Source organism: Fundulus heteroclitus, chromosome 19 (assembly GCF_011125445.2).
Source record: "Fundulus heteroclitus isolate FHET01 chromosome 19, MU-UCD_Fhet_4.1, whole genome shotgun sequence".
Lineage (NCBI taxonomy): Eukaryota > Metazoa > Chordata > Actinopteri > Cyprinodontiformes > Fundulidae > Fundulus > Fundulus heteroclitus.
The window spans coordinates 19738471-19762677 of record NC_046379.1 but is presented as its reverse complement, the minus strand read 5'-3'; the positions used below and the strand labels follow the sequence as shown (position 1 = coordinate 19762677).

The following is a 24207-nucleotide window of genomic DNA, read 5'->3' as shown; positions in this document are numbered from 1 at the left end:
ATGCAGAGAAAAGTCAAAATCAAATTGTAAATTTGGTTGAAATATATCGTAGGCAGAAGGCAAATCATTTCTGCTCCGAGCTGAGACACAGTGGCTTTTTTAGCACCTAATCTGCACAGCGATGAAACAGATTGATTTGTTGTTTGTATATGTTTAAAAAGACATGATAAATTAAACTGAAAAAATAAATAATCGCATTAAATCGCAATAATAGGATGAAAAAAATCCCAATTGGATTATTTCCCAAAATCGTTCAGCCCTACTCAAAAGCTATATACCTAGTTTTCACTTTTTATTATTGATAAAAAGAGAGAATAATTCAGCAGTGGGAGTGAAAGCGTGTGCAGTCCTCCAGTTGCTCCCTGACTTTTAGTATTTGATAGATTTTTACTAAGATTTAACAATGTAGCATCGCACACTCACCATAGTCAGCGCCACGACTGGTGGAGTTATGGTGCCACATAGTGGTGGCTGAATCAGGCTGTGGAGATGCTTAGATATTATGGGACCTCACTTCTGCAGTCTACTTAGCCTGCAGGTGGAAGGAGGTGCTCAGGTCAGATGAGACTAAAATTAAACTGTTTTGACCTAAAAGAAAAAAGCCTGAAAACTCCTGAAAGTGAAGCATGGTGGTTGTCCCCTGATGGTGAGGTGGTGCTTTTCCTCAGCAGGGCAGGGGAACTGGCCAAAGCTGATGGGAAGATGGAGGAAGCAAAATAGGGGCAATTTTCTAAGAAGCCCACAGGAGGCTGCAAGGGCTGAGGTTCACTTTGCAGGAAGACTCGACCCTAAATAAACGGCCAGAGCTTCAAAGGAATGGTGTAGATCAGGGCTTTTTGCAAACCAACACCCAATTCAAGATCTGTCGCCGTTCATAGATGCTCGCCATACAACCGGACTGAGCTTCAGCCTTTTTGCAAACGACAAGTAAAAGTACCAGTCTCTAGGTCTGCAAATTATGTCTCAAAAGACTCAAAGGTGGTCAAACAAAGTGTTGAGTTGGTGCTGAATACAAATACAAACACTATTTAGATTTTAATGTGTAAAAATATTAAAAAAACACGTACCATACATACTCTCCCTTCACCATTGGGTACCACTTTGTGTTGGTCTATTGGATAAAATCCCCCCCGAATACATGAAGTTGTTGTTGTAATGTGAGAAAATGGAGAAAAATTAATAGAGTATTTTTGTAAGGCGCTTTATTTTCCAGTCTTCATCCCTTTTATAGTCTGACTTCATACAACGGGCATAATCTCATCAAAAAGAGCTCGATACCGATCTTTAATTTTTGACCGGTACAGTGAGAGGATTGATGTTCGACTTTTCTCGCTGCTGGAACTAACATCAAATAAATCTATTTTAAAAAAGCAAAAAGGTCAGAAAGATCTTTAGATGTTTTTAGGTTGTTTGAAAAAGCTTAATTTTCACGTCTTTTGGGGATTTGGTCATGAGATAAATTTTGTGTTTGGCATGCAGCATGTGTACGCGCCATCTGTCATATTTCCTCTTTTTAAAATTATCCCATCGTTCACGCGATCCAAGTGTTTATTTAAAAACGGCGCTTCTCAGGCACAGACATACACGGCGCTGGATTTAGCAGTTCCAATCAACAGTGTGTTAGTCATCATTTTCTTAAACTTCCAGAAGGAAAGCTTAAATAAATGCACGGGAGAAGTCGTTTGTTAGTTTTGTTACTGTGGCTTTAAGCCTGGAAAGTCTGCAGAATAGGAGACGATGCATCACTGTCAGCTCTGCGGTAACGCTAAAGAATGTCCTCACTAAATCACAGCGTTCACAGCCTCACTTCCAATTCCTAAACTGTCTGGCAGGGCGAGCTGGCTACGGATCACGACGTCGTCGACTTCATCATGAACCAGCCCAACGTTGTTCCTCGCATTAACTCCAGAGTGTTGTCCACCAGCAGAACCTACCTGGACCTGTCCAGCACGAGTGAGTTGGCAATAGAAATTGAGCGGGATGCCATAATGAAAGGCAACAATGTTATACCCAGTGGTGGAAATTGGCACCGGCCGCTCGGTAAATGCAGGTAAATCTATGAACCCTCAGGCCACAGGAGCGAATTAGCTATTTGAGCAGAACTGTGTTCTGTTTCTGAAGACCTGTGTGAGACAGGAATGCACCTGAACTGCTGCACGAATGCTGCAAAACTGGCATCAACAGAAGAATAGAACAGCGAGGTGGTAATTCATGCAATCATGCTATAGCACTAGTCAATAAAAGAAATAACTCGCATCTCACATGTTATTGTTAATACTGATGAAATGTGTAAATGTTAAACTCACATTCTTGTACCAGGATGCTTTCATATAGCAGGCGGGATGACTTTTAGGAGCTTAACTCTAAATTGATAAGTTAACTCTGTTAAATTCAAGTTATTTATGTCAATCTGCTGAAAATCTTATTCTTCAGCCACATTACTTAAATTAACTAATGTGTTAACTTGATAAAACATAATTCAGAAAAATAAAAAAACTGAAAACTGAATTGTGGAGTAAACAGCACATTTCATAGGGCTCTAAAGTATACATGTGTGGTATATTTACAGTATATACATCTTTTAGTGCTTTTTACAGAATTAATGTGAATAAAACTAGATGCGACTCACAAGGTGTTTCAGTGGCCATTGGTATAATTCCAGTTTCCAACTCTAGTATTATCCCATAGCAGGCCAAGATGTCCATTAAGTAGAAAACAATCCAGCATTACGTCTATATGCATCAGATACTGTGTTGCAGATGCTATTTTAGCTTCAGCTAATTTAAGCTGCTGAGGTTTTTTGAAGAATTGTCAAAGTTCTTTGGCAACTCAGATGCCATATGAAGTCATATTCAATAAATTAGAATATGCTTTCCAACAAAGCTTGTTTGTCAGACTACAAATAACAACTTTTAATCTGGTATTAAACACACCTTACAGTAAGTCCAAATCTTTGTATTTAAATGTTTCTTTATTAGTCTGATGTAATGTTTTGATCTTAAATGTCATGTTTTCATTAGCTGTGAGAAGATAATCATCATAATCAACAGAAATACTCCGTGTGTAATTAAACTATATAATGTGTTTCACTAAGTGATGGAGTTACTGAAATAACTGGACTTGCAATAATATTCGAGTTTATTAAATGGGTCTTATATACTGAACATATGCACCGCTGCTACAGGGTTTATTCTGCTGTTCTTGGCTAGGTCACCGTTGTGATAACCCCAGGTAACCTTTGACCTCAATGGGTCTTTTATCTGGTTAAATAAAGGTTTAATAAAAATGAAAAATACAAGTACTAGTCAAATATGGCAGCAATGGCCTGATAATAACGTCACTTATCTCATGCTATTCTATGCTGACGCTTTGTCTGCTCTGAGGAAGATTCACATCAAGCCAAATGCTTAAAGTGGCTCCAGCATCGAGGCTGTTTGAAACATATTGGCTAATAATTACTTAACTGCTTGCTGACACTTATAAACTGTGTATAACATTGAATTATCTGTCATAGATGGTCAAGCATTTAATGGAGGGGTCCAGAACTTGACCTTTCACAATTGATGGCCAATTATAATTTCTCGTTATTTTGGGGGGGAATTTAAAAGCAATACGTTTTTAATTGATAATGTTTAAAAAGAGTAAAGGTCTCATAACATCATGCATTGTGTTAATGGAGATCTGGATTGTCTTCATCTGAGCTTGATATTTCATTATGAAGTTCAGTTTTTGTTTTCTTGAAAACTTAAAATCTTCATCTTTGACACACACACTCTTTTTGCAGACAACTACTTTATCGACGATTACGCTCGCTTCTCCACCCTGGAAATAAAGCAGAAGAGCACGGCCGTGGCCAACAGCATGAACTACATGACCAAGAAAGGTAAAGGCAAAAAGCATCAAAAACTAAAAGCAGAGTATGCCTTTTGACATGTATTTGTTGTTCTGCTGAGGAAAACTCAGCCATCTTCAAGCCTAAACTCTCCCTGTTTGTTCTGCTGTCCTGTCCTCCTCCCCTCCGTTTCTGTGTGTTGTTCAAACTCTCCCTGCATCAGGGACGGCCACCACCAACAGGCATGGTAAAATCATCCTCGTTCTCCACGTTATTCCCTCTCCTACCTCACTTGCTCTTTTTTTTTTTTTTTTCTGTCAACCACGTTGCTGACATTCTTTCAGTATTACTCCTCCATCTGCGATTCATCTCTCGAAGGACACTAGTGACTAATGATGCATGTGAATATTGTGCCCGAGTATTAAAATGTGTTCATGCAAGTGCCAGTGCTCTAACATTTGCTTGTAATATTCAGGGAGACTGCATGCTAATGTAGAAGGGTGCAAAAATTATAATTTTAACCAAAAAAATTTAATTGAGAAATGTTTTTTTTTTTGCATTTTTCTCTCTTACACCAATAAACTCTGCTGTCTAGTTCCTGATATTTTCCTCCCAGACGTTCAACTATATAGACGGACGTCTCATGTCACAAAGGAGCATAGTGAGAGGGCAGAAAGCTTCGCATACTTCAGTGTTTTTAATAAAGACAAGCCTCTAACCTAAAACACGAGGCTAACTGTAAAAAAAAAAAAAGTTTAAATTAGAGGAAATCTCTTTTTCATGAACATATGTTTTTAAAAAAAAATTACATATCAGTAGGTATGTGTACTTTTCACATTTGAACCGGTACCTGGGAATCGCTAACGGTTCCTATGTTCAGTACTTTATGTGGTAATAAATGTTGGTTTATTAATAAAATCTCTAAAATTTTCAATTTAATATATTTCTCAATATATTAACTTGTTTGGATCAACAGATGAACCTCATTATATAATTTATGAATTTAATACATTCCTTGAATCCACAGCACATGAAATGATTTTTTACCAAAACAACAGTTATCAGAGGCACAGAGAGTGAACAAGGTGAATACGGGGTAAAGCTGTGTGTGAATAAAATTCAGGGAATTGGTTTAGTGTTTCAGACCAGAAACAACTATATTAAAAACATTATATTTTATCCCGCTTTGTAATCCAAGGCGGTATACATTTATCATGAGGGAACAGAGAGGCTTTCCTCTGTGCTCTCTTTGCTCTGACTGCAGGAGAGTTACAGGACCAGGCAGCAGCTGCTGTCGGTGTGAGACGGCGCTTGGAGAAGTGGGAAGGGGCTCACAGCAGCAGTCGCTGGTGCCTCAAGACAATAACTGCACGATTACTTTTTTTGCTAGTTGCTTTTTTTAAAGAAGGTCACTGGATAGGTCTGAAAAGTTGTAAAATATAAAGAGAAATTTGCTAAATTGGCAGCAGTGACCAGGTGCTTCCTCAGATTAGAAGTAGTCCCGCCGCTGGCCTTACACTTCACATCACAAATATTGTAGCGAGCTTAATCTGCAGCGCATTTAGAAAAGTGAAGCCATACTTTCCAGCGCTTTCTATCAGCCACGTTTACTTTGTTTACTGGACCAGCGGCTGCTGACATCATTACACTATTGTGCGTGTGATGCTGTGTTCATGTCTGGCCCACTCTTCAGCTCCCTAAGTGTCACAGTGATGCGTTTAGGTACCGAAACCTGGTACCGCTTGATTTTACATGAATCAGTACCTGGTAGTGCCAACGGGATTCGATCGGTGCCTATAAAAGTACCGAATTCGGTACCCATCCCTACAATGCAGGAAAAGCTTGCGGTTGTGGTGATTTCTTACCATTCAAGGTACCAGTGTGATTGGCACATAATTATCGGCACCCATGGTGAAGATGCGTTAAAAGTCTTAAAATGGTTTCAGAATAATGTACAAAAGTACAGCTTTTATTTCTTTTTTGTTTTGTTGTTGTTTTGTGTCCTGTCTGGCAATGTAGCATCAAGAATTGTTGTCTTAATGCCAAAGAGAGCCCAACAGATTTTACTTTCACAAGTGGAGCCTTACTGCTTTCTCCATAGCTCTCCGCTTGATGTATATATGCGAAAAGCTTTATTAGATTTTATGTTGGGACTATTTCATGTTCTATGGACACAGAAACAGGAAGATATAAGAGAAACAGATGATACAAAATGCTGAAAGGGAGAAAAGGTGAAAAGAGGAGAGGAAAGGGAGAAAGTAATATAACATCCACTGAGTCTGCTTCTACACCTGCAAAGAGAGATATAAAAAGAACAGCAAAACCAGCCAATAAAGTATTACAGGTACAAACAACTAACACGTTGATACCATCACTGAAGAACTTAGTGTTAAAAGTACAGCTTTTATTTCAAGTACATTCAATCAGTGGAGAAAAAATAAATCCTATGTTAAGAAATAATTTTTTCCACAAAAGCAATAGTGATGAACCTTTTGGTTTTTCGAACGATTTATATAAAATAAACGCAACTGAAGTGTTTTAATTTCTACGTTTCTTGACATTTCGTTTCCCTGGGCTAGAAATCTGACAAGACACAGCCATGCTCAGTGAGGAGGATGACGAAAAGAGAGGTTTCAAAAAACTGGACTGAGATTATACGCCCTATCAGATCCTCCATTCGTTCCATGGGGTTAGGGTTAGGGCCCTGAAATTTAAGGTGGGTTGAAGCCCACCCACCGATATCATGCACCTAAAGCACTATGCATTGTTAGAGCTAATCATAGGAGGATTATTATAACTGGAGTGGCAAAGGCAGCATCTGCTGTGGCTCAAATCTGTTGGTTTACACAAAGCAGACGCATCGGCTCATCCTGTCTGAAACATGTTGAACAGTAGAATCTGATGCAGTTTATAAAAGCTTTTCTTCTATTTAAAGCCTGTATCTGGCAGGCATGACATGGTATGGAGCTTCTCTTTTGGAGAAATCTCACTCGTCTTTTGCCCAATAAAGGCTTCAACGTTGGGCCGCACCCATTTCTTTCTGCAAACGCAGCTTGATGAGCTGAAGGTGCACGAGCCGCAAATTTCCGTGGATCGAGTTGTACGACGCGACAGGACAAAGGGATCCCTGATTGCAGGAGTTCTGGATGCATGTTGATGTCGGACTCATCAGAAAGTTCATGTTTATTTATGGAGCACATTGAAGAGCAAGTGCAACGTTCTCTAGTGTGCTGTACATAAAGTAGAAAAAAGGCACCGAAGTACAAAAAAGACGATCTATATAAACCAGCAGCGTGTAAAGAAGTGGTTTTAGATGAGACTTAAAAACAATGAAAGCTAGAGCCTCTGATGTGCAGAGGCATTTTGTTACACAGTTTAGATGCTACATCTCCAAAAGCACCGTCACCTCTGGACCAGCCTAGACCTTCTTATAGCTAAAAGCAGCTGATCATTAGATCTAAGAGATCTGGATAAGAGATCTGGATAAGAGATCTGGATAAGGCTGCATGAAGTTAAATCACTGCTGCACCTTTATACTGTATTTTAAATCTACTGTAATTTACAAGCTGTATTCTTGCACAAATGCCCTTTGCACAATCAATTCTGCACATACAAATGGTTTCTAAAAATACTCACCTGCACACTGTGATTTCTCCTGCATTGTTCTGCAATCAGTTTTTACTGTTACAATAACCCAGGTGGGATTAAATGTCCATCTAAAGCCTTTAAACAATGCAAATTATTTCATTTTAGGTTAAAGCCTCCGATTCGGGCCCATCTAGAGTGATTCTTCTCTAAATACAGTTGTACAAAGGATTGGCAGCAGAGATGCTTAAAATCTTGCATCCAGTGATTTAGTTAAGAAAAAAACTACCATTTCTTAACATTGGATATTTTTTTTACCACTGAATAAATGTTCCAAAATAAAAATAAAAAAAATTCTCAAATTCTCAGTGCCAGATAATGCTGCAGGTATTACAAAGTGACATTTATTTAAAAGCTTTTAACACTTCTTTAGCAGGAATGGCAGGGAATATGCCAGCAGAAACCATTCTTCCTAACAGAACGAGATTATTCTCATCTTAAATCTCCTTGTAAAGATGCCTGTGCACTGAGGAATGTTTGTGTAAGCAGTAGACTTACCTTAACCCCAGCCTAATTTCTTTGCTCCAACCTTTTTGTTTCGCTTGTCAGATGATGGATACATCCGTCCCGTGACTTTCTGGGTAGTGGGAGACTTCGATAAGCCCTCAGGACGCCAACTGCTTTATGATGCCATCAGACACATGGTGAGAAATGCTTTTTAAAAAGCAGTGTGATTGCAAAAATACGATGTGTTATGAAGCATTTTGAGGCTAAGCCAGCGATTTTCTGTCAGACTTTAGCGGAGAAAGTCATTTAAAAGAACACTGGGAAGTAGCATTAAGGATATACGAGTGCTTTCATATACCATAAATGTCAGACCTAATCCGCGCAAGCTTTTAATTCTCACCCTTGCCCCGCTCCATAACAGAAAACCAGCAACAATGTGCGACTGGGGATGATCAACAACCCGTCGTCTGATCTGTCCGCGGAGACGAGCCGCGTGGCCAGAGCCATCTGGTCTGCCATGCAGACGCAGTCGGCCAATAATGCCAAGAACTTCATCACCAAGATGTCCAAGGAGGAAACGGCGGAGGCCTTGGAGAAGGGCGCCGACATCGGAGAGTTTGCCGTCGGGGTGAGACGTTCACAAACTGCAGCACTTTGCCTGTGTTATTACATTTCTGGAGGTACAGCTAAGTAAAAATTAGAATATCATTGGAAAGGTAGTTGATTTTATTAAAATTATATAGTATATAGATATATAGCATTACAGATACTGTGGAAAAAAGCTACTCTGGATTTTTCAGAAAATGTAAATGTTACACACGACCAATAAAAAGGTCTTTTAATATAGAAATGCCTGTTTTTGGCCATGTTATGGGCTACCTAACCATGGAAAAGACAAAGGCAGTCACTAAAACACTTAAGGGAGGTAATGCACAAAAAGTCATTGTTGAAGAAGCTGGCTGATCTTTAATATATGTAATATGCTTGCATATTATTACATAATATTAGACCTCAGAGGATGGAAAGCAAAGCTCATTGAAGAGTTTGGAGTGGAAGCTTCGAGCGTTGCGACCACACAGGTGTATCCAGACGCTGAGGTCCAGCCTCAACGCAGAATCAACCAGGAACGTTTCAGCGCTTCATGCTTCCTTCTGAAAAGACCTGAGACCCAACAACGCTGACGAGCTGAAGGCCGCTAGTAAAGCAGCCTGGCATACCTTAACTCCTCTAAACTCTCTGTAACTGTATACCAGGTCCTCAACCTCGGCCCTCAGGACCCACCGTTCTACATGTTTCAGGTGTTTTCCTGTCTCCACACACCTGAATTAAATAAATGGGTGATTAACAGGCCTCTGCAGCCCCTGATGGCGGCTCAGGAGGTCATCCAACCATTTGATTCAGGTGTGGTGGAGCAGACCCGCATCTAAAGCATGCAGGACTTCTCTGTCTGTAATGCATCTATATAATGTGGGTTTCAGTTTTTAATAAAGTAGAACTATCCTTTATTGTCCCATAGTAGGAAAATTCAGATTTTAAAGTAATTTTTTGAAGTAACTGAACTTTTTTGTGATGTCCTCGTTTCCTGAGATGCACCTGCATCTTTCTCTTGGCAAAGCATGTCAGGCTTTTTACCGTCCTTTCTCCTGCAGGGTATGGATTTGCCGTTGTTCAGAAGTGCTTATGAGGGTCCCAAATTTGACTTCCTGCTGTCCCACGCTGCCTACTGCCGAGATGTGCTCAAACTGAAGAAAGGGCAGAGGGCAGTCATCAGCAATGGACGGGTACGTTAGTCATTTCTCCTGGCTGACTAAACTTTGACCTGTGCTAAAACAAAAGCAACATAAAGCTTGAATAAAAACTAGTGTTGCACCGATGCCATTTTTTGGCCCTGATACCTGGCTGTGCAGTATTGGCCGAGACCGATACCATCTGTTTGAAATTGATGAGTGTGTCTATATATGAAGAACTGCATACTACTTAGGGTAGTAGAACTTTTTATTGCCTACCTGGAATGGGTGACAATAGTTGAATAAACTTTTGGCTCTCAAAGGCCAAAATAGTGCAACATTCGTGAAATTATAACATGTATAATAGCAGGGCAGTCAAAAGTAGCCGGTCAACGGCGGCAAATCGCCGTCTATAGCAGCTCTTGTCACCGCCTACATTTCCCCGATTATATAATGGAGCGATATTTGTGCCTTTCGGTTGAGCGCGCAGGGACCAATCCGAGCTCAACTCTGAAACTGTTTTATATGGTGCTAGTAATTCAAATTCAACAAATTTTATGCAAATTTGTTCAAAACCTTGTTAAAACATGATAACGTGTGAAAAAAAAATTAAGAATAATAATTAGAAAAAAAAGTTGTTTTTGAAGAATTGATCATTCACTTTTTCTGCTTTTATTCAATTTATAACATGCACTCTGACTCTATTCTTTAAATAATCACCTGTCTTGAAAGCTTCCAAAATACATCAGGGAGACTCTATTTTTCAAAATTCTCCCCTCCGGGGCTCGGGGCACCGGCATAAGTGCACCCTCCTACCTGATAGTGTGTGGCCTGCTACTGTAAAAAAGTTTGACTGCCCTGATAATAGTAATGCAACAGTAAGACAGTAAAATTGCATTAATAATTGAATAATCTCTTTTTAAACCCTGAGTTTTGGCTCTCAAATGCCAAAATAGTGCAACTTTCATGAACTTATATAACATGTATAATACTAGTCAGGAGAGAGAAGGCTGCATTCAAGTGACATACAAACATCAAAATGGTATCGGTGCCTATTTGTTGGTACTCACCGATACCGATACCACCATTTTAGTGCTGGATCGGGGCCCTGTCCCATACTGGTATCGGTGCAACACTAGTAAAAATGTGCAGATTCTTCGTTTAATGCCGACGCAGCTGTTTGACATTCCTGATCCCTCTTCCCAGGTCATCGGCCCGCTGGAGGAGAACGAGGTGTTTAACCAGGATGACTTCTTGCTTCTGGAGAACATCATCCTAAAAACGTCAGGGGAGCGCATCAAAAGCAAAGTCCAGCAGTTTGAAATGGAAGAGGACAGGTAGTTTTGCTTCATTTCTGTCTCCATAAGAAGCACAGACGAGTCCTCTGAGCTGACGCAGCGTTTCCCTCAGGGCCAGCGACCTTGTGATGAAGGTGGACGCTCTGCTGTCCTCTCAGCCCAAAGGGGAATCGAGGATCGAGTACGGCTTCGCAGACGATCGCTACAGGTACGTCTGTGAAGGTTTATTGCCCCGATGGGCTCGATTTAACAGCGATTCAGTCAAATCCATCTGTTCTCTGAGCAAAACAGGAAAATCTTTCTGTTTACTTCACTCGACCGTCGATCTCCTGTGTGTCGGCAGCGCTGTAAAGATCCGGCCCAAGGAGGGAGACGTGTACTTTGACGTTGTTGCCGTGGTGGATCCAGTAACCAGGGACGCACAGAAACTGGCTCCTCTCCTATCGGTGGGTTTTGTGTCAGCGGATCAGAAGGCCCGCCTAATGCCGCGCTCATCCTTTGTCCTCTGCTGTCTCTAAGCTCTTTGTCTCCTATCACCTCTGTGTGTTACATCCTGAAGGTTTTGAAGCAGCTCGTGAACGTCAACCTGAGGGTTTTCATGAACTGCCAGTCCAAACTGTCAGACATGCCACTAAAAAGGTAAAACACACGGCATGAACTTCAGCTTTCCCATTTGTTTTTTTTTTATGAGGGATATATTAGACTGTTTGAGAATATATTGCTTTGGCACATTTTTACAGTCGCTTGCAAATGTTTCCCCATTGTGTCACAACACAACCACAAACAGAAATGTGCTTTTAATGGGATGTTATTTTATAGGCCAACACAGAGTAGTGCAGAAAGTGGAAAATGTTGGAATATTTTTACATAATTTGAAAAGTGTGGCCTGCATTTGTATAAAAACACCTTTTATTTGGTATACCTAAATAACATATCGGTATCGGTCAGATGAGTAGAACTGGGCCGATATTATTGTGGGATATTTAAATGAAGCAGAGATTTAAAAAAAAAAAAAAAAAAAAAAAGCACTTTTTAAGTCTAGACTAAAACCCGTATTCAAAAATTAAGTTGGCATAGTTTTCAGTCGGTGCAAACTTTTATTAAATTTCACCATCACAGAAACATAAATGTGTGCGCACACACACACACACATTGGTAAATATCGGTTATCAATATCGGATAACGGTATCGGCCCAAACTTTCATATCAGTGCATCCTGGGTGCGATTTGCTGGGGGGGATGGGGGGGTTTTCCCCCCCTCTGGTTGTGACGTCCCCCCCTCTGGTCATTCATGTTTTATCCCTGGGGGGGGATACATTCTTCCCCCTTCTGATCTGAATAAGTAATGTTATCAGGGGTTTAATGTTCTCCGTCACTGTGAGGGACTTTTGTCATTTGGAAAATGAGCGCAAAATGTTCCGTGTAGACTTTTTATTCAAGATTTTAAACAGAAGCTGCGCTTAACCAATGAAATCTGGCAGAGCTAAGACATTAGCCAATCAGAAGGAAAGTAAGGCGGGTCTTTGCAAAGCGGAAATCTACCCATTTGATGTTTATCGGTGTTCAATCATTTTAACTTTTGGAAGGACGTCTCAAACTGACCGCAGATGCATGAATAAAAGTAGCGATGGTCAAAGGTTTTCTTTGGATTTACGCAGTTTATACAGTAAATGGCGCAAGTTTAAAAACAATAGTCTAACCTACTGGATCTAGATAGCTACCTGAAAGAACACCTGCTAGCTAACCATTATTAATAAAACTTTCATTCATTAATAAAACTTTTGAAATGATCCCCCCCCTCTGTTTTTTTTTGCAAATCGCACACTGAGTGCATCTCTACTAAATAAAAAACAGCCTGTTTTCAGAGTTTCAAGGAGGTCAGGAGGAGATGGGGCCCCTTAAGCTGCCTTAGGATTCAGTTAAACAGCGTTTGCTCTGCTTAGTGACATGGACCTGCACTGATGCACACCTGTAAAGGTTCCCCTGTATCTCGCAGTTTTTACCGTTACGTGTTGGAGCCGGAGGTGGCGTTTCAGGCTGACGGGACTTTCTCTCCGGGCCCCATGGCCAAGTTCCTGGACATGCCTCAGTCTCCGCTTTTCACGCTGAACCTCAACACCCCCGAGAGCTGGATGGTGGAGTCAGTGCGCACCCGCTACGACCTGGACAACATCTATCTGCAGGAGGTAAGGAGGCTTTGAGCTGGAAAACTTAGACTGATTTCTACCCCTTTAACCCTGCAACTGTATCATCTCAATTCTTATTTTCACATTTCAAGGGAGAAATATTGTTTTTATTTGAACTAGAATCGAAGTTTTCAAAGAACACCTGAGGAACTCCGTAGAGGAGCTTTTTAACACAGAGGTGAATCTTAAGGTTTAGACTGACGCTCTGCTGTCAGTGTTCCCAAACAGGGCGTGACCTCCTCGAATTTTCTTTCCTAAAGTTTCTGCTTTTCTGCTTCAGAGTTTGGAGAATTGTTCTCCTCTTTATAGAAACATTGTTGGTTTTAGTCATTATTAATGCATGTTGCTGTGGGAAGCTGGACGCTGGTGCTGGACGGGGTAAACTGTACTTGGCTGCCCTCCTGTGGCTGCAGGTGGAGAATATAGTAGCGGCAGAGTACGAGCTGGAGCACCTCCTGTTGGAGGGCCATTGTTTTGACGTCAGCTCAGGCCAGCCTCCACGCGGCCTTCAGTTCACTCTGGGAACCGCGTCCGAGCCCGTCATCATGGACACTATCGTCATGGCAAACCTGGTAAGAGCCTCTTCCTGTTGGTCGATACGTCACAGGGCTTCACCACCTTCCTTCCTTACCCACTAGTATTCTTTCTTTTCCTTCCTTCCTTCCTAGTTTATTTCCTTTCCTAGTATCCCTTCCTTCCTCACAAGTATTCTTTCTTTTCCTTCCTTCCTAGTTTATGTCCTTTACCAGTATTCTTTCCTTCCTTCTTTCATTCCATGATTCCTTCGATCCTTAATTCCTTAATTCCTTGATTCCTTCCAGTGTTCGTTCCTACCTTCCTTCCTTCCTTCCTTCCTCATCAGTGTTCTATCCTTTCTTTCTTCCTAGATTACTTCCATCCTTCATTCCTACCATCCTACATTAATTTCTTTCTTCCATCCTTCTTTCCTAGTATCCCTTCCTTCCTTCCTTCCTTTCTCAGTAGTATTCTTTATTTTCCTTCCTTCCTAGTTTATGTCCTTTACTAGTATTCTCTCCTTCCTTCTTTCATTCCATGATTCCTTCGATCCTTAATTCCTTGATTCCTTCCAGTGTTCCTTCCAATGTTCCTTCCTTCCTTCCTTCCTTCCTTCCTTCCTTCCTTCCTTCCTTCCTTCCTTCCTTCCTTCCTTAGTAGTGTTCTATCCTTTCCTTCTTCCTTTATTCATTTCTTTCTTCCATCCTTCTTCACTAGTATCCGTTCCTTCCTTCCTCACTAGTATTCTTTATTCCCCTCCTTTATTACTATTATTTTAATTATTTTCTTCCATCCTTCATTCCTTCCTTCCTTCTGTCCTTCTTTCTTAGTATTCCTTGCTTCCTTCCTCACTAGTATTCTTTATTTCCCACCTTTAATAATATTACTATTATTATTATTTTCTTCCATCCATTCATCATTTCTTTCTTCTTTTGTCCTTCTTCCTTCTATTCTTTCCTAATTTTCTTTCTTTCTTACTTACTCATATTATTTCCTATCTTCCTCCCTTCCTTCCTTCTTTCATTCCTCCTGTCCTTTACTAGTATTGTTTCCTTCCTTCCTTCCTTCCTTCCTTCCTTCCTTCCTTCCTTCCTTCCTTCCTTCCTTCCTTCCTTCCTTTGTTGCGTCCTACCTTCCATTTGCTCAGAAATATCTGTAATAAATTGAACTTTATTTAATATTTCTGAAACGAACAGAAAGGACTGAGAACCGTGGACAGTTTAGTCTGGAAGAGCCAGAACCCTGAAAGCATCACATTTAAGAACAGAGGCAGCTTATTGTTTATTAAATGCTGTTTTCCATCCTGTAAATCTTACAGGGTTACTTTCAGCTCAAAGCCAACCCCGGCGCCTGGATGCTAAAGCTCCGGAAAGGACGGTCCGATGATATCTACAAGATTTACAGGTGAGCCAGATTGTGGAGAACTGGTTTTAATCTTCTAGCCCAGTGATGAAAAGTATCATTAATGTTTTAATTCGGTCATTGTTTAGCTTCAGGATCTGCAGTCTGGTCATAAACTGTCTTTTTTCCCCTCCTGCAGTCACGATGGAACAGACTCCCCGTCAGACTCGGATGACATTATTGTGGTGCTGAATAATTTCAAGAGTAGAATCATTAAAGTGAAGGTCAGTCCATCTTTGATGTGCAGCACTAATCTGCCCTCAGAGCCACGATACACAGTCAGAGCAGGAGTTAGGTACAGTAACTTTAAAGGTTTTACTTATCAGAACATAATTATGGCCTCCAACCAACAACCCAGCAGACTGTTGGGACCTGATCCGCTGCTATTATCCCTCTGAGTGGCTGTAAAGTGGCCTTTATGTTGGGGGAGGCTCTGATCTCACTTTGTTTGACGCGTCTACCTAGACATAAAGAAAACCAGCCGGGGGAGGTTTGTTCTGCCTAAAAGTTCCCGCAGCTGTCTGGAAAGGACTTGTATCACGTCCACTGGAGGAATTTTGGTTCTGTACGTGTTTTAGGGGGGGAAAATCCCCAAATTACTAACATTTGTCCCTAATTTTAAATAGAATTTAGTCAGTTTGAGTATTTATTTGAAGAACTATCAGACAAACTAACATAAAGGCTTTTTTCAGACTTAGGAAAATAAGTTCATATTCATTTTAAAAACTTAATACTGATGTTAAACTCAGATCAGATTATCAGATTATAAGGCTCACTACATATTCTTCCCATGTGTGTAATATCACTCCGCCCCTCCGCGTACACATGTCTCTCCTGAAAGGGAGACTTTTAGTTGGACTACACTGCCCTGCTTCTATAAGGCCAAAATAAACTGAACTTTTATATTGATTAACTTACTAGATTTATTATTGCTAGTGCGTACTCCGTGCGCAGGGTGCCTTACATGAATGCACTTCTAGTTTAGACATTACAGTCAGGCAGTCTTGTAGACAGCTCAGCAGGCCGATCAGGTAGAGACACAGTGTGCTGTAATTCTCTGAATATCCATTGAGCGGAGCGGCTTCATTGCTAACCAAAGTCGTGCATTTTAACGTATTTTTAAGGTCACTGTACCACATATAATCGACCAATAAACAACAGTAATCATATATAAGGTGCACCATCAATTTTTGAGAAACTTTAAGGATTTTAAGTGCGCCTTAAAGTCAGAGAAATACGGTACTTATGTTACCCTAGTTCTCTGATAGCATGCTTGAAAGTTTTAATAAGTGCTTCAATGGGTCTCTCTTTTCCCCCCTTAACTCTGGTTTTTAGTCTGTTTCTGCTTGTCGAGATGTTCTTGCCTCAGCAGAGCTAGAGAAGTGTCACACCCCTAAACTGCATTACCACGAATATGTGAAAACATGTGCTGCTAAAAATAATAATCAGTCTAATTCCTACAGCCGATTTGCCTCCAAATTGCAATCCTAGTGCTCCGAATAAAGAGACCAGTTTGGACCACGCATCAGTGAGAGAAGCCCGTCAACATCTGACTCTGTAATAATCTTGGCTGACTGGAAGATAATAAGCTTTATATCATCAGTCAACCTCAGCATGTTGGACAGCTGGAGGGCATGTAGACCAGTGTCAACGATGACACCAGAGGAAGCTTTTACTATCGTAGACGAGCCTGTGTTGATGTGTTGACCACATTTTACAAAGTCAGAAACAGCAGATTTGAAAAACAAAACGGGTCTTTTGAAAATTGAACTAAAAAAAAAATCCAAGTTGTGTTTCAGACCCGTTGTGACGAATTGAAAAAATACACGATCCAGTCTAAATCTCTTTTTTTGCCATGCTGGCCAACATTGTCAAATTTATAGCACTCACTGGCCACAAATATCAGAATCCCCTTTATATTAATTAAAAAAAACTATTTTTACATGTAATAATCTAAAAACAAAATATTTGTCTGATTTCTTTTAATATATTAAAGATTATAAACATTTGTAGTTCTCAAACCTAAAAAGGATTTTCCATTTTATTTTATTAAAAGTAAGACATGCAGTGTCAGGTTTTGGGACCTTAATTGTTGTTAATTGCCTTTTTTTTATTAAATGCTTGTTTAATTGAGCCAAGATCTGTAAGTAAGGGCTACTTTCTATTAAGTTACTGGAAAGTATAAAATATGGTTAGAAAAAGATGGAAAAGACTTTGTGCTGTTCACATTTTCAGATTTTAATTTGTCTCCATCTTTTGTGAAATTTGCCCTGAGCTGTTTTTTTTTTTTTTTTTAGAAGTGCCTGTTCGTATCAATGCCTGCACCTGTAGCACTTTCTATCATTGGCTGCACAGAGTTACAAATGACACCTTGGATCCCCCTGGTTTACAAAAGCATGTTAAAGAAGAATGGGAAAAATAGGAAAAACACGAAAAAATATGCGGTCGAAGCTATTTAAAAAAAAAAAAAAAAAAAAAAGGAAATATACCACCATATTTTAAAGAGCTGCTTTGTTTAGTGGTGTCCAGTGGATTAAATGGGTTTTATCTGCTGCTCAACTCAGCTTCTAACATTTATTTTACTATTTCAGTTTTACTGAACTCTTGTAGCTGGTCGACTTTCATTCATTAATGTTTGATGATGTTTTAAATGACACGATGCAGATTTGTTGAATTCTGTAGGAATAATTCTAAATATGGTGCAGAAATCACTGCAACAATGGTTTAAAAAACATTTGACTGTTTATTTCCTCTTTTTCCCAACATTTTACCCCCTAATAACTTCAATATTTCAGAATAAGGACATTTTCTTTTCTTGCTGTTCAGGTTCAGAAGAAGCCGGACAAATTTAACGAGGAGCTGCTGAGTGACGGGACGGAGGAAGACGACGACGGCTTTTGGAAATCTCTGACCCGGTACGGCTCGGGTTTATATTTATTCTTCGTTTTAATTGTGTGTTTCATATATGGGGAGCTTTGTTGTCTGTTTCTTCTTCTTTCCAATGAACAGAACTCACGTCATGGGCTTTGGTTTGTCTTTGCAGAGGTTTTACAGGCGGAGGGAAAGCTGAGGAGCCAAAGCAGGAGAAAGACGACGTGATCAACATTTTCTCCGTGGCTTCGGGGCATCTGTACGAGAGATTCCTCAGGTGGGGATTAAATACCTAAAAATAATCCTTTTTAATTCTTCGGCAGACAAAAGGAAGCTGCTGCTTCTTTTCTTTCTATCCTGTTACCACCACTGTTTTTAGTTTTCTTCTTCTTCTTCTCTGTCAGGATCATGATGCTGTCGGTGATAAAGAACACCAAAACCCCCGTCAAGTTCTGGTTCCTGAAGAACTACCTGTCCCCGACATTCAAGGTAGGAACGTCCTTCCCTCTGTTGGCGTTTGAGGACCTGCCGGGATTTCCTGTTTTCATTTGGATGTGTTGTGTTTTCCTCTGCGGTTGATTTTAAACCGGAGCAGGAGTGACATATTTAGTGGTTGTTTTATTAATAAGCTATTAATAGTTTTATTTCTAGGCTTCCTTCCCTGTCTCATTACCTGGAAAAATAAATGTTAAATAAAAATCTGACAGTGGCGTGAATACTTTTAGGATTAACTATTAGTCACTATCCCAGGAAGAAGTATTAAAATGACTTTATGGTTCCTCCTCCTGTGTCCTTTTCCTTATTCCCCAACTTCCTCCTTATCACCTTCATGTGCTACCTTCTTTTGTTCCTTCCTCCCTTGTGTCCTTACTTCTTTCCTACCTTGTCTTTCCTTCCTTGCTGCTTCTCTTCCATCCTAGTTTCTTACCTGTTTTTGGTTTGTTCTTCCCTGCTTCCCAGTGTCCTGGCTTTCTTCTTTTTTTGTTTCTTCCCCTTTTCCTTCCTTGCTTTGTGTCCTTCCTCACTTTCTTCCTTATCTCCTACCTCCTTTCTTCCTTCTGTCCTTCCTTCATTTGGTCATTTGGTCTTTGTGTCCTTCCTTTTTCGTTAATTGTGTACATTGCCTGTGTCCTTGCTTCCTCCTTCATGCTCTTCCTTCTGTCCTTTCTTTCTTTCCGTGTGTCCTATCTTACTTTTGTTCCCTTCCATTATCTTTTTGTCCTTACTTCTGTTCTTTCTTACCTCCCTGTGTCTTTCCGTTCACCTTTGCTTTCTTCTTTCTTGTCCTTTCTTCCTTTGCAGCCCTTCTTCCTCCCTCTGTGTCCTTCCTTTCTTCCTTTGTGTCCTTTCTTCCTTTCTTTGTGTCTTTCTCCCTTCCTATGCGGCCTTTCTCTCTTCCTTTGTGTCCTTTCTCGTTCCCTTTGTGTCCTTTCTTTCTTCCTTTATGCCCTTTCTCCCTCCCTTTGTGTCCTTTCTTTCTTCCTTTATGCCCTTTCTTCCTTTCTTTGTGTCCTTTCTCCCTCCCTTTGTGTCCTTTCTCTCTTCCTTTGTGTCCTTTCTCTCTTCCTTTGTGGCCTTTCTCTCTTCCTTTGTGTCCTTCCTTCCTTTTCTTCCTTTGTGACCTTTCTCCTTCCCTTTGTGTCCTTCCTTCCTTTTCTTCCTTTGTGACCTTTCTCCTTCCCTTTGTGTCCTTTCTTTCTTCCTTTGTGTCCTTTCTCCCTTCCTCTATGCCCTTTCTTCCTTTCTTTGTGTCCTTTCTCCCTCCCTTTGTGTCCTTTCTCTCTTCCTTTGCGGTCTTTCTCTCTTCCTTTGTGTCCTTCCTTGCTTTCTTCCTTTGTGACCTTTGTGTTTTCCTTTGTGTCCTTCCTTTCTTCCTTTGTGTCCTTTCTCCCTCCCTTTGTGTCCTTTCTCTCTTCCTTTGCGGTCTTTCTCTCTTCCTTTGTGTCCTTTCTCCCTCCCTTTGTGTACTTTCTTTCTTCCTTTATGCCCTTTCTTCCTTTCTTTGTGTCCTTTCTCCCTCTCTTTGTGTCCTTTCTCTCTTCCTTTGCGGTCTTTCTCTCTTCCTTTGTGTCCTTCCTTGCTTTCTTCCTTTGTGACCTTTGTGTTTTCCTTTGTGTCCTTCCTTTCTTCCTTTATGTCCTTTCTCCCTCCCGTTGTGTCCTTTCTCCCTTCCTTTGCGTCCTTTCTTCCTTCCTTTGTCCTTTTTCTTCCTTTGTCATGCATGTCTCTGTGTTCTCCCTCTCTCCGTCTATCCCTCCTTGCAGCATGCCTTCCCTTCTTTACTTCCTTTCCTTTTCTTTAGTGGCCTTTCTCCCTTCTTTCTTTCCAGTTTCTGCTTTTGGCTTTCAATCCTACCCACTGTAAAAATGTCTAGGAATTTCACTCAAACCTTTTTAGTATGTCCGTTGAAATGGAAGCAAAGAGCTGAGGTCTGTGGCAGTGGTAATAATAATAATAATAATAATAATATAATAATATATGGTATGGATAAGTGTTGGCCTGTCATTACTAGTTAGCGTGTGGCATGTCGCTGTAGGCTTCATGTGTCTGGATGTGCTTCACTCTGCAGGACTTCATTCCCCACATGGCGAAGCAGTATGGCTTCCAGTATGAGCTGGTCCAGTACAAGTGGCCCCGCTGGTTGCACCAGCAGACTGAGAAGCAGAGGATCATTTGGGGCTACAAGATCCTCTTCCTGGACGTGCTCTTCCCTCTCGCCGTGGACAAGATCCTGTTTGTGGACGCAGACCAGGTTTGCAGCCCGATTCCTGTCCAGATAAACATTCTTACCGCCTGCTCTCCCCCTGAGAGACCAGATCTAGAAACAAGACAGTGTTAGAGAGCGTTTGCATCGAGACTTAAGACCCTGAGCCTGACCTTCCTCCTGTCAGATCGTGCGAACGGACCTGAAGGATCTGCGGGACTTTGACCTGGAGGGGGCGCCGTACGGCTACACCCCGTTCTGCGAGAGCCGCAGGGAGATGGACGGCTATCGCTTCTGGAAGTCGGGCTACTGGGCGAGCCACCTCGCCGGGCGCAAGTACCACATCAGGTGCTGGTTCAGCTCAGCAGTCGCCCACAGACACATTTAGACACTGCCTTGCTAAAGAGCTCCAGGAAATCCTTGTCACCTTAGAATCACAACTTTCAACTTGGACAACTAATATATTACCAAGCAGAAAGGGGCATGGGTTAATGTTTTAGAAAGAAAGCCTAGGGTGTGAAAACTTTTTCATCTAATCATGTAGCTACTGTGTGTTTTTCGGCCTGCAGTGCCCTGTATGTCGTCGACTTGAAGAAGTTCAGGAAGATCGCAGCAGGAGACCGCCTCAGAGGACAGTACCAGGGACTCAGCCAGGACCCCAACAGTCTGTCCAACCTGGACCAGGTCTGCTAGCCGCCGTTTCTCTTTACTGCTCTGCATTCCAGCTATAGACGTCGTGTCTACTAACCCTAGCTTTAAGATTCACCTAATGCTCCTGTCCTTCAGCTTTGGCCTTAAAAACCTCCAGAGGGCATATTTATGACATGTCCAACTCTGGCAGCATCTCAAAACATCACTGAGACATTTCACTTTTATTCTGGCTCAGGTTTTGTTGCATTTTGAGGTTATTTCAGCTTTGTTATTATTATTATTATTCTCTGTTTCTTTGGTTAAAACAGCCGGCTGTGGTCAGAAGGTTTTAGGTACCTCGTTGTGATCTTCGTTCTCTCGTTTGCGTCTTTCTCAAACGTTGGCTGTGTTTTTTTTCCAGGATCTGCCCAACAACATGATCCACCAGGTTCCCATCAAGTCTCTGCCTCAGGAGTGGCTGTGGTGTGAGACCTGGTGTGACGACAGCTCCAAAAGGACGGCAAAGACGATAGATTTGGTAACAGCCTCTTGTGTCTGAGAGCAAAACACACACCGACACGTTTTCAGCAGCCTGTTGGTGTCCCCGCAGCCACTAGAGGGCGCACCTGGGTATAACTAGAGCGTCTGTAAATGATTCTTCATCAGTTTAGTGACTTAGAACAGTAAATGAAACATTAGAAACAATATGCAGGGATACTTTATTTATTGTAGTAGATGGTCAGATTACAGTGCAGAGAAATGTTTACATATAAACAAGTGTTGATCATTCTGTTTTAAAGTCCTATATGTGATTGTTTTGTCTTGCTGAGCAGCAAATCCTGTATACAGGCTCACAGTAATAATATAATTAAAATATATATTTGTACAGTAAATTATTTACACTCTGGAGGGATTTAGTTTCAGTTATTTTTAACCAACCAGGAAGTTTGTGACAGGAAATGAGACGAGCGTCTCTCAAAACATGAAACAAAATGAAACAAGAATCAGTTTTGAAAAATAGATTTATCTGTTGTTGTTTTTTTTGGGGGGGGGGGGGGGGGGGGGGAGGTGTTGCTTGTTTTTTTACATTTAAAACTAAAAGTATCCTCTTACCATTCCAGCTGTCCAACCCTCCCTATAACCACTGACCAGCTGGTTGTTTCATGTTTTCGCCGATCTTTCGAAGACTTATGTTTATCGGCTTGGAAGGCCTCCTTGCCATCACCCTAATCTTTAGCTCCCTCCACAGATTCTCTATCTTCTCTGGCTGGGCCGTTTTATGAGCTCCTGTCGGTCAAATTAAAAGTTAACCTCAAATCTTCCAGGGGCATGACTAAGTTAACTCAACTGCATTTAAATACAAAAAGACAATTTGTTTAAATCGTGTTAGATTAACAGTATAGGTGGACACATTAATAATGGTGGCGTAGATGTAGGACAAAAGTCATTTTTATATCAGTACAAAAACACATTTTGTTCAAACTGTATTCTAATATCAATATTAGTGCATACTATTTTATTATTTAAGTCTATAACCTATAATCGTGGAGCCCCATGATCGCCATCACCGATGATAGTAAAATAAGAATATTAATAAATTATTGTAATTGTATATAAACACATGGTGGGAGTGGTGGCCAGTGGTTGTTTATTGGGTCTTGGAGAGGCTGCAAAGGTCACTGGTTTGAAACTCTCCAACGCTCTGGGTCCCTGAGCAACTCAGTGATGGGCTAAAGGCAGAGACCATATAACGGGAAATATTTAGCTATTTACTAAAATTACAATTCTCTATGACAAAGTAAATTGTAACTTACACCAGTATTAGTAGCTTTAATGATAGCGGTGTGAATGCAAAGTAAAAAGGCCTTCAGACAGTTAAATGAATCATAAAAGCAAAAAATATTTTATTTACTTTAAGTAAACTGTGTTTATTTGTAATTTGATATTTTATTATTACATTAATAATAATTATAGAGGTTAAACCCAGGTTTAAAATAACTGATACAGATATGACTCAGAGAGAATAGCCAAAGAGGTTGCAACAATTTTAGGAAAAACTCTTGATGTGAATATTGTAAATAAAACAAACAGCTGTTCCTTTGTGTCCACGCGCGGTCTGATCCTGTAACCAGGTGTACGTGTTTCTCCCCAGTGTAACAATCCAATGACCAAAGAGCCGAAGCTGCAGGCAGCGGTGAGGATCGTAGCGGAGTGGACCGACTACGACCAGGAGATAAAACGCCTTCAGACCAGAGTCCAGGGCAGGGCGGGCCACTCAGCGCCGCAGCAGGGCACAGGTACCCAGCCGTCTGAGCAGCCGCTGCCAAACCCTCCACATCCACCGTCCTGACGATCCTCTTTCTGTCCTCCTGCCAGATGTTCACTCAGAGCTGTGAAGGTCCACAACAAGCCAGAGATCTGGACTCTGAAGAATCAGCTTCACGAGGAGGTTCCTCCTGAAGCCTTTGGGGACTGCTGACCACACGCCAGAAACAAACGGGCTCAAACAACCGTTTTGCTGTTTTTTTTTTCTAATTTTTTATGTATATGTGGGTAAATGTGGCAGGAATGTACTTTGTGAAGCAAATATAAAGTGTTTTTTTTTTTTCTGTATTGGATGTCAGATGTTTGCACTGATTTCAGGTTGAGACTGAGGTGAAGGACAACAGGACCTGAGCAGATCTTTGATGTTTATCCTCAGTCAGGAACAATTTCAAAGAGTTTAATCATAAAAGGTACAGAGATAATGGTTGGTGTTGGGTTCAACCAATACCTGACAGGAACTATGTACAAAGTAGTCTAATAAAAGATAACTGCTGATGTTAAATAAATCAGACTGTTTGATTAAATTGAACTGTTTGAGTGCCTACAATATGTCAATGTGCATGTTCTACTTTTTTTTTTTTGGACAATTTGTAAAGAAGAAATGCAAGATTTTTATTAAATCTAT

General features: G+C 40.8%; 1 protein-coding gene across 2 annotated transcripts in view; it reads left to right on the top strand.

The window, feature by feature from the left end:
• Positions 1–24108, top strand: part of uggt1 (UDP-glucose glycoprotein glucosyltransferase 1) — a 50177-nt gene extending 26069 nt beyond the window's left edge. The window contains exons 19-41 of one of the 2 annotated variants that reach the window (XM_012881042.3): positions 1833–1953; positions 3785–3883; positions 4056–4079; positions 8027–8121; positions 8346–8552; positions 9574–9705; positions 10858–10988; positions 11062–11157; positions 11293–11395; positions 11509–11588; positions 12946–13135; positions 13549–13707; positions 14970–15055; positions 15192–15276; positions 17879–17967; positions 18096–18200; positions 18328–18412; positions 20493–20675; positions 20815–20975; positions 21197–21311; positions 21679–21795; positions 23410–23554; positions 23634–24108. In XM_012881042.3, the coding sequence (XP_012736496.2) occupies positions 1833–1953; positions 3785–3883; positions 4056–4079; positions 8027–8121; positions 8346–8552; positions 9574–9705; positions 10858–10988; positions 11062–11157; positions 11293–11395; positions 11509–11588; positions 12946–13135; positions 13549–13707; positions 14970–15055; positions 15192–15276; positions 17879–17967; positions 18096–18200; positions 18328–18412; positions 20493–20675; positions 20815–20975; positions 21197–21311; positions 21679–21795; positions 23410–23554; positions 23634–23653 (2628 nt within the window). In that variant the 3' untranslated portion in view covers positions 23654–24108. The remainder of the gene's footprint in view (positions 1–1832; positions 1954–3784; positions 3884–4055; positions 4080–8026; positions 8122–8345; positions 8553–9573; positions 9706–10857; positions 10989–11061; positions 11158–11292; positions 11396–11508; positions 11589–12945; positions 13136–13548; positions 13708–14969; positions 15056–15191; positions 15277–17878; positions 17968–18095; positions 18201–18327; positions 18413–20492; positions 20676–20814; positions 20976–21196; positions 21312–21678; positions 21796–23409; positions 23555–23633) is intronic. The other variant, XM_012881044.3, reaches the window with a different exon arrangement.
• Positions 24109–24207: the final 99 nt, after the last annotated feature.